Below are 13647 nucleotides of genomic sequence, written 5' to 3' on the forward strand. Positions count from 1 at the left end.
ACCTTCTTTACCTTCAAAAATGACACTGCTGGTGGTAACTACATGTAGGAATTATTAACTTAAAGTTTCTTCCCATAAAGTAGATATTGGGAAACTGATACCAGTTTACTGGAATTTCTTATCGAGTGAAAAGCTCCTGTTTTTCACTTGAGACGATGTTAGAGCTGAGGTAATAGATTTCTGAGGTATTCACTTCATCAGCAGCATCAGTATTCCCAAGCAAGGGGGAAAAGGGCCTCGCCTGAACTTCTGTCAGTGTTTGTTCTAGACCAGAGTACACACTTAGCTCTACCTGTGTGTGGCCCCAACTTCAGTATGTTTCCATATCCAGAGGAGAGGAAGTGTAGTAAAATCTGGGGGTGGTAGTAGTGGTGTTATCAAGAACTCTTTGTCCTGTGGAATATTGTTGCTTTCAGTCCTCTTGAAAGCAGGAATGATGTGACTCCCTGGAAATAAATATTGTCTGTGTTAAGAGCAGTACTTCCATGGGTTTATGCCAGTTTGATTAAAAGCCTTTACGTAGATATCTACTGTGCAGAGAATTAGTAGTTGCTGTTTCTTTTTTGGTGGCTTCGTATGTTTTGTAATTGATTGAGTGTTCCTTAAAATAACCTGATTGGCACAGTGTGCTAACAGAAGCTTAATAAGCACATGCTATTTTATATCTCATTTTGACCTCCCCAAATTCCAGTTACTATCTTCACTTTGTGAAGAACAAGCTCAGAGAGGAGAATTTGCTCATTGTCACATTATCTACTGACTGTACGAGCTTTTAATCCTAAGGCGATTGAAGAACAGTGATGGCATTCAGCTACAATTGTTCCTTTCTTAACATGGGCACTGGGAGGGGGCTTCCTTTCCCTAACAGAGACAGAACAGGCATGCAAAATACTCTCATGGTGTTGCAAAATAAAAAGATTAAAGAACATCTCTATTCTAATATCGTGGTATAACTTACATAAATTATCTTTTGGGGATGAAAAAGTTGACTAATTGTGTATATTCTCAAAAGAAAGCAGAATTGTCTAATCACCAGGAAAGTCCCTGGCCTCCTGAAGCAAGGTCGATCAATGATCTCTGACTCGTTCCACCACTCAACCCTTCTTACTGTTCGTGAACAGATAAGTACAATACTCTGAGTGTAGTAAACCCTTGAATTTGGTCATCTCCCAAAAGAAAGAAAAAGGGGCTAGGGCCTGATTGGTTCAGTGGCACATGGGACCAGTAAGTAGTGACACCCAGCCTGATACTGTCAAGGGTCCATGGCTGCCAGGCCTGGCTACTCCCACCCAGCAGTCGCAAGTTTATGTGAGGTATTTATGAAGTTTACTTTCCAACTCTGTGGCTTCTCTATCTTTTATTAACTTATATATTGTGAGATAATACTGCTCCATTTCACTTTTGTCCGGATTAAGATGACCGACAAACTGACGTAGTTCCAATTCATCTCATCCCATTGGGTCCCAGGATGACATGCTTGACTGTCGTAAATTCTGCACAAATGTCATACATTCTGTAACAGTATCAGTAAAGTGGTGGTATTAATGTTCATGACCTTGCAGGCTCTCCTTCAAAGGGGTATGGACGGTAACATGGTTTGGTTAAACTGGTGTTCATACTTTCTTAGCCCAATGTTAGAATTATACAGATATTTACTCCTGATAGAACAGTTGGTGTAGAATGGTTCCCATTAGTATCATTATACACTGATGTGCATTTTACTTTTTGTGCTTACGTTGTGGAGAGATTTCAGGGTAAGTACACGTCATTCTTTTGAATGGCGTTGTTGTATAGCTTAGTTAAATCTTCCATTAATGGACATTTAGATGATTCTCATAAAAAAGTATTGTAGCATACTTAGTTAAATCTCCCATTAATGGACATTTAGATGATTCTCCAAAAAAAGTATTGTAGCATACTTTTTTATGTCTTTATTTCTCATTTCTGTAGGATTTAAGAGAAATGGATTTGCTCAAATAATATACCTTGAAAATGTAAAAGATAAATAGCCAAATTGATTTCTAAGATTTATGGTAACTTAAGCTCTTGACAATAAGGTGAATGCTGGTTTTCCTATACCTTAGCCAATACTGTAGAGCAGTGGTCCCCAACCTTTTTGGCACCAGGGACCAGTTTTGTGGCAATTTTTCCACAGACCAGGGGGTCGAGGTGGTTTCAGGATAAAACTGCTCCACCTCAATCATCAAACATTAGTTAGATTTGGTGCACAATAGGGTTTGAGTTCCTATGAGAATCTAATGTGGCCGCTGATCTGACAGAAGGTGGAGCTCAGGTGGTAATGTTCGCTTGCCTGCTGCTCACCTTCTGCTGTGTGGCTTGGTTCTTACCAGGCCACCGTTACTGGTCCATGGCCTGGGGATTGGGGACCCCTCTGTGGAGGGTATCATCACTCATAGTCTGTTTTAATTATTGAGGGGTTATCATTTACTCCCTTTTGGTAATTTGTATTTTTCCTGTGAATTACCCATTCGTGTTCTTTATTCATTTTTCTAAAGGACATTAATCTTTTTATGTATTAATTCACGAGGACTTAAGCCTGTATCTATGATGCAGTTGGTTTTCCCAGTCTTTGGAGCTGGCAAATGGTAAGTTTTGCTTTTGCTTTCTTTAACATTCAGAAAAGTGTAAGGTGCAGTGCTTGAGCATGCAATTTGTGGAGATCCTTCTTCTAAAGAGAGATGTCTGGTGGTCAGATTTGATATATATTAACCTTGGGAGGGTATGATCAGATTTAAAAATGGAAAGTCAAATGTGTAGGTTAAGAATATATATGTATATAAGCATTTCATTAAGTTATGATTAAAATATAAATGGAAAATCTCAAACAAATGTTTACATTAATTACTTAAAGCACACATGTTTACAGCCATTACCCAAGTCAGGAGATAGAACCTTGCCAGCCATACCCAGATGCTATTCAAGTCTTTCTCCCAATTACAGTCTTCGTAAGAGTAAGTACTGTCCTGACCCAGTGTGCATCTTTAATTGTATTGTTTTGTTTCATTTGATATGTCTTTTAAGTTTTTTTTGAATCTGTAGGTTCTTCCCCCTATCTTGCTCTTGTTTTCCCTTTGCAAAATATTTGTTGATGAAATTGGATCATTTGTCTACTGTAGATTTTTCCAAAGTTTGGATTTTGTTGATGGTTTCCATATGGTGTGATTTAAGGTGTTTCTTTGACTTATACACTGCATTTCCCAAGAATTGGTAATTGGCTGTAGGGGCTTAGATTCAGCTTTGTTTGTGTAGGCAACACTATTTAATCAGTGGTGGTGTATGCTTCCACCAGGAGGCGGTGTCTCATATTCTCCTTTTGTGAGGTTAGCAGCCTTGCTGTTCAATTCTTAGATCCTGTGATTTATTGGGGTTGCAAAGCGATATTTTAATTATTATTATTTATTAGCTAGAATATTTCTATAAAGAGATGTTGTCTGCATTACATTTTACTATAATTCATAGAGGGAAGGTTTATTGGGAAGTTTATTTACCTATTTTCAAAATACAGCTGGTTCCCTGGCATCTGCCAAAAATAACTTTAATTTTTAAAGTATTATTAATTTATGGAAACACATTCTGTTTAAATTGATAAATAATAATTGTGTATATTTATGGTTATAATGTAATGTTTTAGTCTTTGTACACATTGGAGATTCAGTCAAGCTTATTAAAATAACCATCACCTTACCAACTTATTTTTTTCTGGTAAGAATACTAAAAATAGTCCTTTTTAGCAATTTTGAAACACACAATACATTATTATTAACTGTTGTCACCATGCAATGCAATAGATCACAAAACTTGATTCCTCCAGTCCGAGACTTTGTATCCTTTGAACAATATTTGTTTCCCTATCTCTCCCCTTTCCCTCAGTTTCTGGTAACCATTTTTCTACTCTTTTTCTGTGAGATTGGCTTTTTTAGATTACACATATAAGCGAGATCATACAATATTTGTCTTTTTTATGCCTTATTTCACTTAGTGTAATAGAATAATCACTCTTTTATGTGTTTTGATCTACTACAGTTATTAGCCCTAATAATGCTCAAAATGTCCTATCTTTGACCAGCGGAACTCTCTTCAAGGATCTGGAGTCCTTTTGATAGTTTTAGTAGTCTTTGATAACTTCCTGGTATGGCAAGATGTTTCAGGTTCATTTTGTATATTTCCTACCCCGTATCTGGAATCATCTATTTTCCCAACAAGCCATGGTTTAAAAGAGCATGCTAAAAGAGCATGAATATAATAGTATAGTTTGTATATAGTCACAATTTTGTGAGTCTGTGGCTTTGTAGATTCTGAATTTAGCTTCATGCTTAGAAGAGCTTATTCACTTCATGATTAAAGCAATATATTTAGGTTTTTGGGGATTGTTTTTGTTTCTGTTTCCTTTCTTGCTTTTAAATCTTTGACCCCTCTGGAATTTTATTTTGATGTCAGGGATTTTGTTGCAAATGGACTAGCTTTTTCCTCTCTCCAAAATACCTAGCCAATTTTCTCAACACCAGTTTTTGAATATATTGAATAACCGGTGTGTGTGTGCATGGTGTTTTGTTTTTGTTTTGTTGCTGCTGATTTAAAATGCCCCTTTTTTGTTGAATTTGGAATTACTGTGTATTTGGGTCTGTGTTCTAGTGGTTTGCCTGTCTAGTTCTATAGTAGAGGAGCCACCATTTTAATTATTACAGATTTCTGATAATATTTTAATACCAGTTCCCCTCTTACTCTGCCTTTTCAAATTTCTTCTGGCTGTTTTTACGTGTTTATCCCACCAGATAGACTTCAGGATAAATTTGTCAGGTTAAAAAATTTGAGATTATGATTGGACTTATATTTATAAATTAGTTTGGGGAGAATTGAGATCTTTATAGTGTTGAGTCATCCTGTCCAAGAAGCTATACATATATTTACCCCCCTTTTTTTAGTTATCTCTTATGTCCCTTAATAGAGTTTTATAATATTTTTAGGTCTTGCCAGTTCTTGCTAAGAATAAATTTATATTTTCAGTTGCTGGCATTCATAATAGAGTATTTCTCCCATGGTATATTCTAACTGGTTATTATTTATAGAAAAGCTGTTGTTGGCTAGGCGCAGTGGCTCACGCCTATAATCCCAGCACTTTGGGAGGCCGAGGTGGGCAGATCATGAGGTCAGGAAATCGAGACCATCCTGGCCAACATGGTGAAACCCCATCTCTACTAAAAATACAAAAATTAGCTGGGTGTGGTGGCACGTGCCTGTAGTCCCAGCTACTTGGGAGGCCAAGGCAGGAGAATGGTGTGAACCCATAAGGTGGAGGTTGCAGTGAACTGAGATTGCGCCACTGCAATCCAGCCTGGAGACAGAGAGAGACTCCGTCTTAAAAAAGAAAAGCTGGCCAGGCGCGTTGACTTCCGCCTGTAATCCCAGCACTTTGGGAGGCCAAGGCGGGTGGATCATGAGGTCAGGAGATCAACACCATCCTGGCTAACATGGTGAAACCCCGTCTCTACTAAAAATACAAAAAATTTGCTGGGCGTGGTGGCAGGCGCCTGTAGTTCCAGCTACTCGGGAGGCTGAGGCAGGAGAATGGTGTGAACCTGGGAGGTGGAGCTTGCAGTGAGCCGAGATGAGGCCACTGCACTCCAGCCTGGGCAACAGAGTGAGACTCCATCTCAAAAAAAAAAAAAAAAAAAAAAAAGCTGTTGTTTTGGTGAATGTTAATTTTTGTAGCCACCACACTGAATTCTATTTTAATAGATTTTCAATTGGAACTTTTGTGTTTATGTGTACCCAAGTTTTGTCATGTGCAAATCATAATACTTTTTGCTTTTGTTATTTATAGCTGTTTTTTAGAATTTTACATAATTGGGCCTGGTACAGGGCTCATACCTGTAATCCCAGCACTTTGGGAGGCTGAGGTGGGAAGATCACTTGAGAGGAGTTCAAGACCAGCAACATAGAGAGGCCCTGTCTCTACAAAAAATAAATAAAATTTTACCTAATTGTATTGGCTTATACCTCCAGAACACTGCTTTTCTTTTTTTCTTCTTCTTCTTTTTTTTTTTTTTTGAGATGGAGTCTTGCTCTGTTGCCTAGACTGGAGTGCAGTGGTGTGATCTTAGCTCACTGCAAGCTCTGCCTCCCGGGTTCACGCCATTCTCCTGCCTCAGCCTTCTGCGTAGCTGGGCCTACAGGCGCCCGCCACTATACCCGGCTAATTTTTTGTATTTTTAGTAGAGACGGGGTTTCACCGTGTTAACCAGGATGGTCTCGATCTCTTGACCTTGTGATCCACCTGCCTTGGCCTCCCAAAGTGCTGGGATTACAGGCGTGAGCCACTGCGCCCAGCCCTTAGAATATTGCTTTTCAACGATCATACTTTGAGCATCCTGCGCATGTGTATTCCTGATGAATGGGAATGTTTCTCAAGTTCCTCCATTAGAGCATGATGCAGGCTTTAACGTGTCTGTTGACATCATTCATTCATTCAGACGGAGTTTCGCTAGTCACCCAGGCTGGAATGCAGTTGGCACAATTTAGGCTCACTGCAACCTCCACCTCCCGGGTTCAAGCGATTCTCCTGCCTTAGCCTCCTGAGTAGCTGGGATTATAGGCGCCTGCCACCATGCCCTGCTGATTTTTGTATTTTTAGTAGAGATGGAGTTTCACCCTGTTGGCCAGGCTGGTCTCAAACTCCTGACCTCAGATGATCCACCCTCCTCGGCCTCCCAAAGTACTGAGATTACAGGTGTGAGCCACCGCACCCAGCCTGTGGCCATCTTTCATGATGATTCTTTTTCTCTTTTGTCCTGTTAATGTAATGTACTACATCTATAGATTCTTAATTTCAAACTGTTCACATATTCCTGGAATTAACATCAGTTGTGCATGTTTTCTGTAATGTACTGTAGAATTCTATTAGCTAACATTTAATCAGGATTTTTCAAGTTCATCTTCAATGTCACTTAGATGTCTACAATTTAATTTGACTTGTTGCTTCTAATGTGGCTTTGGTTTGGTAAGGTGATTGCTTTAGTTTTAGTTCTACTAGATCTATATTAATCTCAAGTTTTCATATTGCTTTTTCGATCTTGTGCTTCTTAGAAGCCACATTTACTTAAGTATATTGAGAATACAAAAGTTTGTATTTAGAATTTTCTTTTCCCGAGTCATATTCCAAATTATGTATTTACTTTTTTTTTTTTTTTTTGAGACGGAGGCTCGCTCTGTTACCAGGCTGGAGTATAGTGGTGTGATCTCAGCTCACTGCAAGCTCTGCCTTCCGGGTTCAAGTGATTGTCCTGCCTCAGCCTCCTGAGTAGCTGGGACTACAGGCGCGTGCCACCATGCCCAGCTAATTTTTGTATTTATAGTAGAGATGGGGTTTCACTATGTTGGCCAGGATGGTCTTGATTTCTTGACCTCGTGATTTGCCCACCTTGACCTCCCAAAGTGCTGGGATTACAGGCATGAGCCACTGCACCCGGCCTCCAAATTATAGTTTTTATCTGCCTTTTGCATAATTGTGTTTCACTCCCTGTCTTCTCCTCCCTTCTCTTCACCAGTTCTGAATTCATAAGTAGGACCCTTGCTGAATTTGATTGTTTAGTGGGGGTAAGTGAATTTTACTAAGCTTGCCATTTGCCCAAGATTGGTCAGTAGTGGATCCCTTATAGCTCTCTGTGTTTAAGCATTGTTCAAATCGTCTCTTAGGACAAGAGAAGGAAGTTGGGGACTAGCTGATTTTAGTCTTTGAGATACTCAGCTGTTTTGAAGGGATCAGGAGGATGTGTGGAGTGATAGTGGCCATGGCATTTACAGGGTGAGGGTGAGCTGGGGCAGCTAATCTCTTTCTGAATCAGTTATTAACTGCAGGGTCCTATTTGGTGGGGGCTCCCCTCAAATCTGGCCTGCCACTCCTGACCTCAAGTGATCCGCCTGCCTTGGGCTCCCAAAGTGTTGGGATTACAGGAGTGAACCACTGTGCCCAGCCTGGTTTTAGATCTTCTACATGGTATATAGTTTTCCATTTCATATAATGGGTTTGTGGCTACTTCCATTTTAAAACTACTAGAGTTTCTCTGTTTGTTCATTTCATTGGGTTTCAAGGAAGGGAGTTATGCAAACAAGCCCTCTGTCTCCTAGGAATTAGTGAGGCTACTTCCTCGCCTGTTACTCCTCTGACCTGCTTAGACTGACCGCCAGGTGTCTGGGAAAATGAAAATGATTCCTCTTCTTCAATCTCATCTTCCCAACATTCTGAGGCATGAAGATGACTCCAGTTTCAGCCTGCTTTTTTTTTTTTTTTTGAGAGACAGAGTCTCACTCTGCCACCCAGGCTGGAGTGCAGTGGTGCAATCTCGGCTCACTGCAACCTCCACCTACTGGGTTCAAGCAATTCTCCTACCTCAGCCCCCCGAGTAGCTGGGATTACAGGTGTGTGCCACCACGCCCAGCTAATTTTTGTATTTTTGGTAGAGATGGGGTTTCGCCATGTTGGCCAGGCTGGTCTCGCGCTCCTGACCACAGGTGATCCACCCTCCTCGGCTTCCCGAAGTGCTGGTATTACAGGCGTGAGCCACCGCACCCGGCCTTCAGCCTGCTTCTTAAAGGGCTCAACTTCAGTAGTCCCCTTTCTCCAAGTTAAGGATTTTGGTGGTGGTCTTCAGAACTCTCTTTCATGCCACGTATGCTCTCTCAGTCAGAAAATTGTATTCCATTTCATTGTTCCCCTTCTGTTTGGCGTTGAGATTTTTCTTTTGGAAACGGAGTCTTGCTCTGTCGCCCAGGCTGGAGTGCAGTGGCCCATTCTCCTGCCTCAGCCTCCTAAGTAGCTGGGATTGCAGGCACATGCCACCATGCCCGGGTAATTTTTTTGTATTTTTAGTATAGATGGGGTTTCACCATGTTGGCCCGTCGTCTCAAAACTCCTGACCTCAAGTGATCTGCCTGCCTTGGCCTCCCAAAGTGCTGGGATTACAGGAGTGAGACACCATGCCCGACCTGGTTTCAGATCTTATACATGGTATGTACTCTTCCATTTCATATAATGGGTTTGTGGCTATTTCCATTTTAAAACTACTGGAGTTTCCCTCTGTATTTGTTCATTTCATTGGGTTTTGAGGAGGGGAGTTATCAAACAAGCCCTCTGTCTCCTAGGAAAAAGCTCTACCCAAGTAGGGGCAGGGAACCAATCAGAATTTCAGTTTTGGGATGTATATAGAAAATCAGGCAGGCAACAGCTTGTATGTCCAGAGAAACTCTGGTATTGATTGGGGCCAAAATGATGGCAAATGGCTTCCATAGATGTCTAGGTAAAGAACTGGTAAGGACTGGGGATTAGGATGCCATGACCAGCAAAAACAGACCTGAAGTGGGGAGGGTGCTGGGTGAAGCAGAGTTCCTCCCGTCTGAGGCCAGGTCACGTGCTGGGTCCTGTTCTGAGATTTCTGCAAGAGACCATCTTGCCTTTTTCCTTGGGCTACTGTAAGTTGGTATCTCCATCTAGGGCACCTAAATAAAGTAGATGCTTTTTATTTAGCCCTGTGAGGTAGGATCCCAGATCATCCAAGTAGGAGGCAGAAGGGGATTGGGTAGGGTTTTTGAGAAAAAGAACATTATTGTGAAAAGTGAGAGAAACAACTGACAAGGAAACAAGTGCTGAGTGGCAGCGAGGGTCCAGTTAAGGCTGGAAACCATGAATTTACAGCAGCAGCATTCTGTCTAGCTGTGGGATTTTTCTCTAGGAATAGGGTTATAGGAACCAAGATGCTGGCTATTTGGAAGGGTCCAGGATCGCCTGGTAAGATAGAACAGTGGGGCAAGGGATCTAAGCCTGTGGGCTGGGCAGTTTGCTGTGCTACGCTAGGGTTCTAGTCTGAGAAGGGAATGGAAGGGTGGAGTTCCGATAGCGAGAAAACTGTCAAGGGCTTGTGAAGCCCTTGACAGTGAAGATGCGGGAGGAAGTGACCAGGAGGCCAGGAGCATGTGGTAAAAGAGTAGGATGTTCAATTTAAGATTTAGAGGTGGAAAAGGTTTGGATTGTGTCAAGATTGTGAGTGTGGCCTGGAAAAGGGTGGCTAATTTGAGTTCTATTGCCTTTGTACCGCTGACTCATTGAGGTGACAGTAAACATTTCTTATCTCAATATTACTCTATAACAGCCAAAATAGAAAAAAAAAATCAAGTAGTAAGCAGAGTGTTTATTTTTTTTAAAATTACTTAAAAAAGGTTGTTTACAGAGATGTGGATTTATATAACTTGGTGACAACAGTTTTAAAATGTACAGGCTATTTCATATTATTGCACTTACTCTTTAATATATAAGGCATTTTACTTTACATAAATAAAGGATAATGTATAATATCATACAAAGTTATGGTGCCAATTAAGTCAACCATCAAACTCAATGAGATGTGTGTGGGAAGATGGAAGTGGAACCCAGCCTACTTTAATCTTCATGGTATATTCTTGCAACTACGATTTACTTGTTATAACACATATTTACCCTCATAGCTTATTGTGAATGACTGACCAGTTAAGAAAAAAAAGAAACAATGACAGTTTTAGTAGGACAATACCATTAGTGTTCACTTCAGGAAGTGTGGGAATTTATTAGGCTAATTAGAAATACTAGTCATGCCTTGAACACTGAAGACAAATAAACAGCTTTCTATCTTAGGGTCAAAGACAGTTTAGCTTTTGCTTCTTCCCTTAAATTTCAACTGTCGGCGAGGGAAACCTTCTGGCAAGATGTAGTAGCAGTGGCTGATGACTTTAGCATAGTGTATGTGGTAAGCCAGAGGTCTACCCTTGTATTCCAGATATGAGGCTTAAGGACTTGCGGAAGGAGACCATTGCATTTGCTCCACATTGCACAAGAAATTCCTGTCTGTTCACGTAGGGCTGTGCGTTTCTTATTATTAGGCACAGCTGTAACAGTGGAGGCAAAAAGCAGTTTTCAGTGTTGACTTGAAACAGTCTTTCATTTAGGCAAGAAAGCAGAAACCACAAAACTGACCCCAGAGACTGAAAAAACAATCAAGCATGCACCTTGCACTGACTTCCTACAGTATCCTACCTGTAACTGTAGTGAAAAGTAGAAGTAAAATCAATAAGACCTTTCTAACTAACTCCTGTACTATATTTTCCTTTGTATTGCCGGTTGATGAGAAATCTGGACTCAAACAAGCCAGCTATTTCTCTCTCACGTGAAGGACCTCTCTAGGCCGACTTCGAAGATGTTTAAGTGGGATTGGTCATTCAGAAAAATGACGTACAAAGCTGATGGCTAAAGCCCCTGCATGAATCTCGGGGTCATAGCCATAGACCCAAGCTGTAGGTTATTTAAAGAAGTATCTCCAACATAAAATTTTAGTGTCATGCACACAGGTATGGCAAATGCACTCTCCACTCATATTCTCAGGACTCAACGGGTTGGTTTGTGCCACTGAAGACCGGGCTTATAACTACATTTCTGCTCCTTTACCTTGACTCACCCTGTTTCTCCTCCTCTTTATGACCCGATGAGGATTTGGAATTTACCTAAGAAAATAAGGTACAGTATGAGGAGAGAACAGCCAACTATGTGACGACGAACGGAATATCCAATGGGAACAGCTACTGGGAAGCAGCTCATGCCGCCAGAGGAGTGGCCAGAGTGAGTTTCCCGAGCAGTGTGAGTCACGACAGTCTTCTGTAGGAAAACATTTTTGGCAAAAGGAGGAAGTTGCAAAGCAGGAAAACGAAAACAGCAAAAACTTAAGTCACTGCAGTTGTCATACTAGGTCAAGAAAAGAGATCCAATACTTACTTAGAATGTTACATTTCTTAAACATGTTGGGAAAGAGGAAAAAAACCAACCAGTCTCCTAAAAGGATTCCATTAAGCTTCTCTATTTGGATTGGAAATATATTGTCTGTAAATCCAAGGACACTTAGAAAGATACTTGATTTCTAAAGATTAGTTTAAATTCATGGTTGGAGTACATAAAATACAGAAATGGAAACCCAGTGACTGTGATATTTTTGCCTGCTCTTGGTACTGACCAGTGTTGAATTCAAGCACTTATCAAGACAGGTTCAAAAACTAGTTGTAAGGTGCTTTTAGATGTTGACCTTTCTGCTCCCTCTAAGCAGTGAAGCTCATGGCTATTTAATACAGTTTATCAGAAGTGCTATTCTGTAAAACAGCCTTATGGCTTACACTTTTGAGATAGAAAATGATCAATACTTCATGGTGATCAACAACCTATAGAGTTCAACTCTGCATACGTACATTATACATTACACTCACTAAAAAATACTCTATTTTGCTTTTTCATTTTTGGACAATTCCTGAGCTCGGCCTAACAGGTCATAATTCATTTTTTTAAGTCTCATTCTCTTTTCAGGGTAACATATACAGACCTACAGCTCCTCCTTCCACTGAATGTATCTAAAAGCATTCTGTCATTTACTTACAAAATCATATAAAATGATAGTCCTCTCAGGTGTGACATTTGTGTCCCCCTCAGACTTTTAGTTCCCTAATCACCAGGATTGGGTATGTTGGGAGAGCTGGCAAGAAGGAAGCAAAGGTCTAGCTAAGTGTTTCAAATAAAGAAGGGTGTGTCACATCTTGTATCCCCATCAGTCAACATAAAGGCAGGGGACAGGCACTGGAACGAAGGAACCCTCCCGGCCTGGGTGATCCAGGTAGAAGGCTTCTGAGTTAATTTCATTGCTGTTGCACATACAGTTAAGTCAGGCTTCATGTGTAAGCACAAGCTTGGAGATTTTTATAGTCCGTGTCTAAACCACAGTCTTGAAGACTGTGGTTTAAAGAAGTCACTCTGGTTTCTTAAAATTCATGAAGAATTTCTATGCTTTCTAATTAATAACTGCACAGGTCCTTCTGGGACAGACTTCATAATATTCCAGGCATCAAAGTGCATGAGCCCAACCAGAGGTTTCCCATTAATAGCAAGAATTTCATCTCCAGCTTCTATTATTCCAGCTTGTTCAGCTGCACCACCTGCGAGAATAAACACAGAATAACAGAATAATAGCTTGGCAGTTTCACAGTATTCAAAAATCCTAAGTAAACTAAAAACTTTTAAATGATAAAAATATCTAAATAATATATTCTTGAATAGAGAAATATTTCTTAGAACACAAAAAACATATATCCATAAAAATAAACAGGTCTACATAAAACAATTCAATTCTAGCCCTTCCTCCCGCCACCCCCTAAACATAAGCAAGATAAAAATAACGAACTGACAGGGAGAAGATATTTTCTATGTATTTAATCAACAAATGGTTAATATCCAGACTAAAGAACTACAAGTCAACAAGAACAACACAAAATAAAGTTGGGCAAAGGAAATCAACAGCTGAAATCCATACAGCCAGCAAACACAGAAAAGCAGGCTCAACTTTTTTTTTTTTTCTTTGAGACAGGACCTTACTCTGTCACCCAGGCTGGAGTACAGTGGTACAGTTTTGGCTCACTGCAGCCTCTGCCTCACTGGGCTCAAGCGATCCTCTCACCTCAGCCTTCAGAGCAGCTGTGACCACAGGCATACACCACCATGCCCAGCTATTTTTTTATATTTTTGGTAAAGATGGGGACTTGCCATGTTGCCCAGGCTGTCAGCTTCTAATT

The 13647-nt window shown here is 40.5% G+C and overlaps 1 protein-coding gene across 9 annotated transcripts in view; it reads right to left on the bottom strand.

The window, feature by feature from the left end:
• Window positions 1-10187: 10187 nt before the first annotated feature.
• LOC105473016 (PDZ domain containing 2) overlaps window positions 10188-13647 on the bottom strand; it is a 480967-nt gene continuing 477507 nt past the window's right edge. For all 9 annotated transcript variants that reach the window (XM_071099068.1, XM_071099064.1, XM_071099065.1 and 6 more), the window contains one exon: window positions 10188-13014. In XM_071099068.1, coding sequence (XP_070955169.1) covers window positions 12848-13014 — 167 coding nt within the window. In that variant the 3' untranslated portion in view covers window positions 10188-12847. The remainder of the gene's footprint in view (window positions 13015-13647) is intronic.

The sequence above is a fragment of the Macaca nemestrina genome, chromosome 6, assembly GCF_043159975.1.
Source record: "Macaca nemestrina isolate mMacNem1 chromosome 6, mMacNem.hap1, whole genome shotgun sequence".
In the NCBI taxonomy this organism is placed as follows: Eukaryota; Metazoa; Chordata; class Mammalia; order Primates; family Cercopithecidae; genus Macaca; species Macaca nemestrina.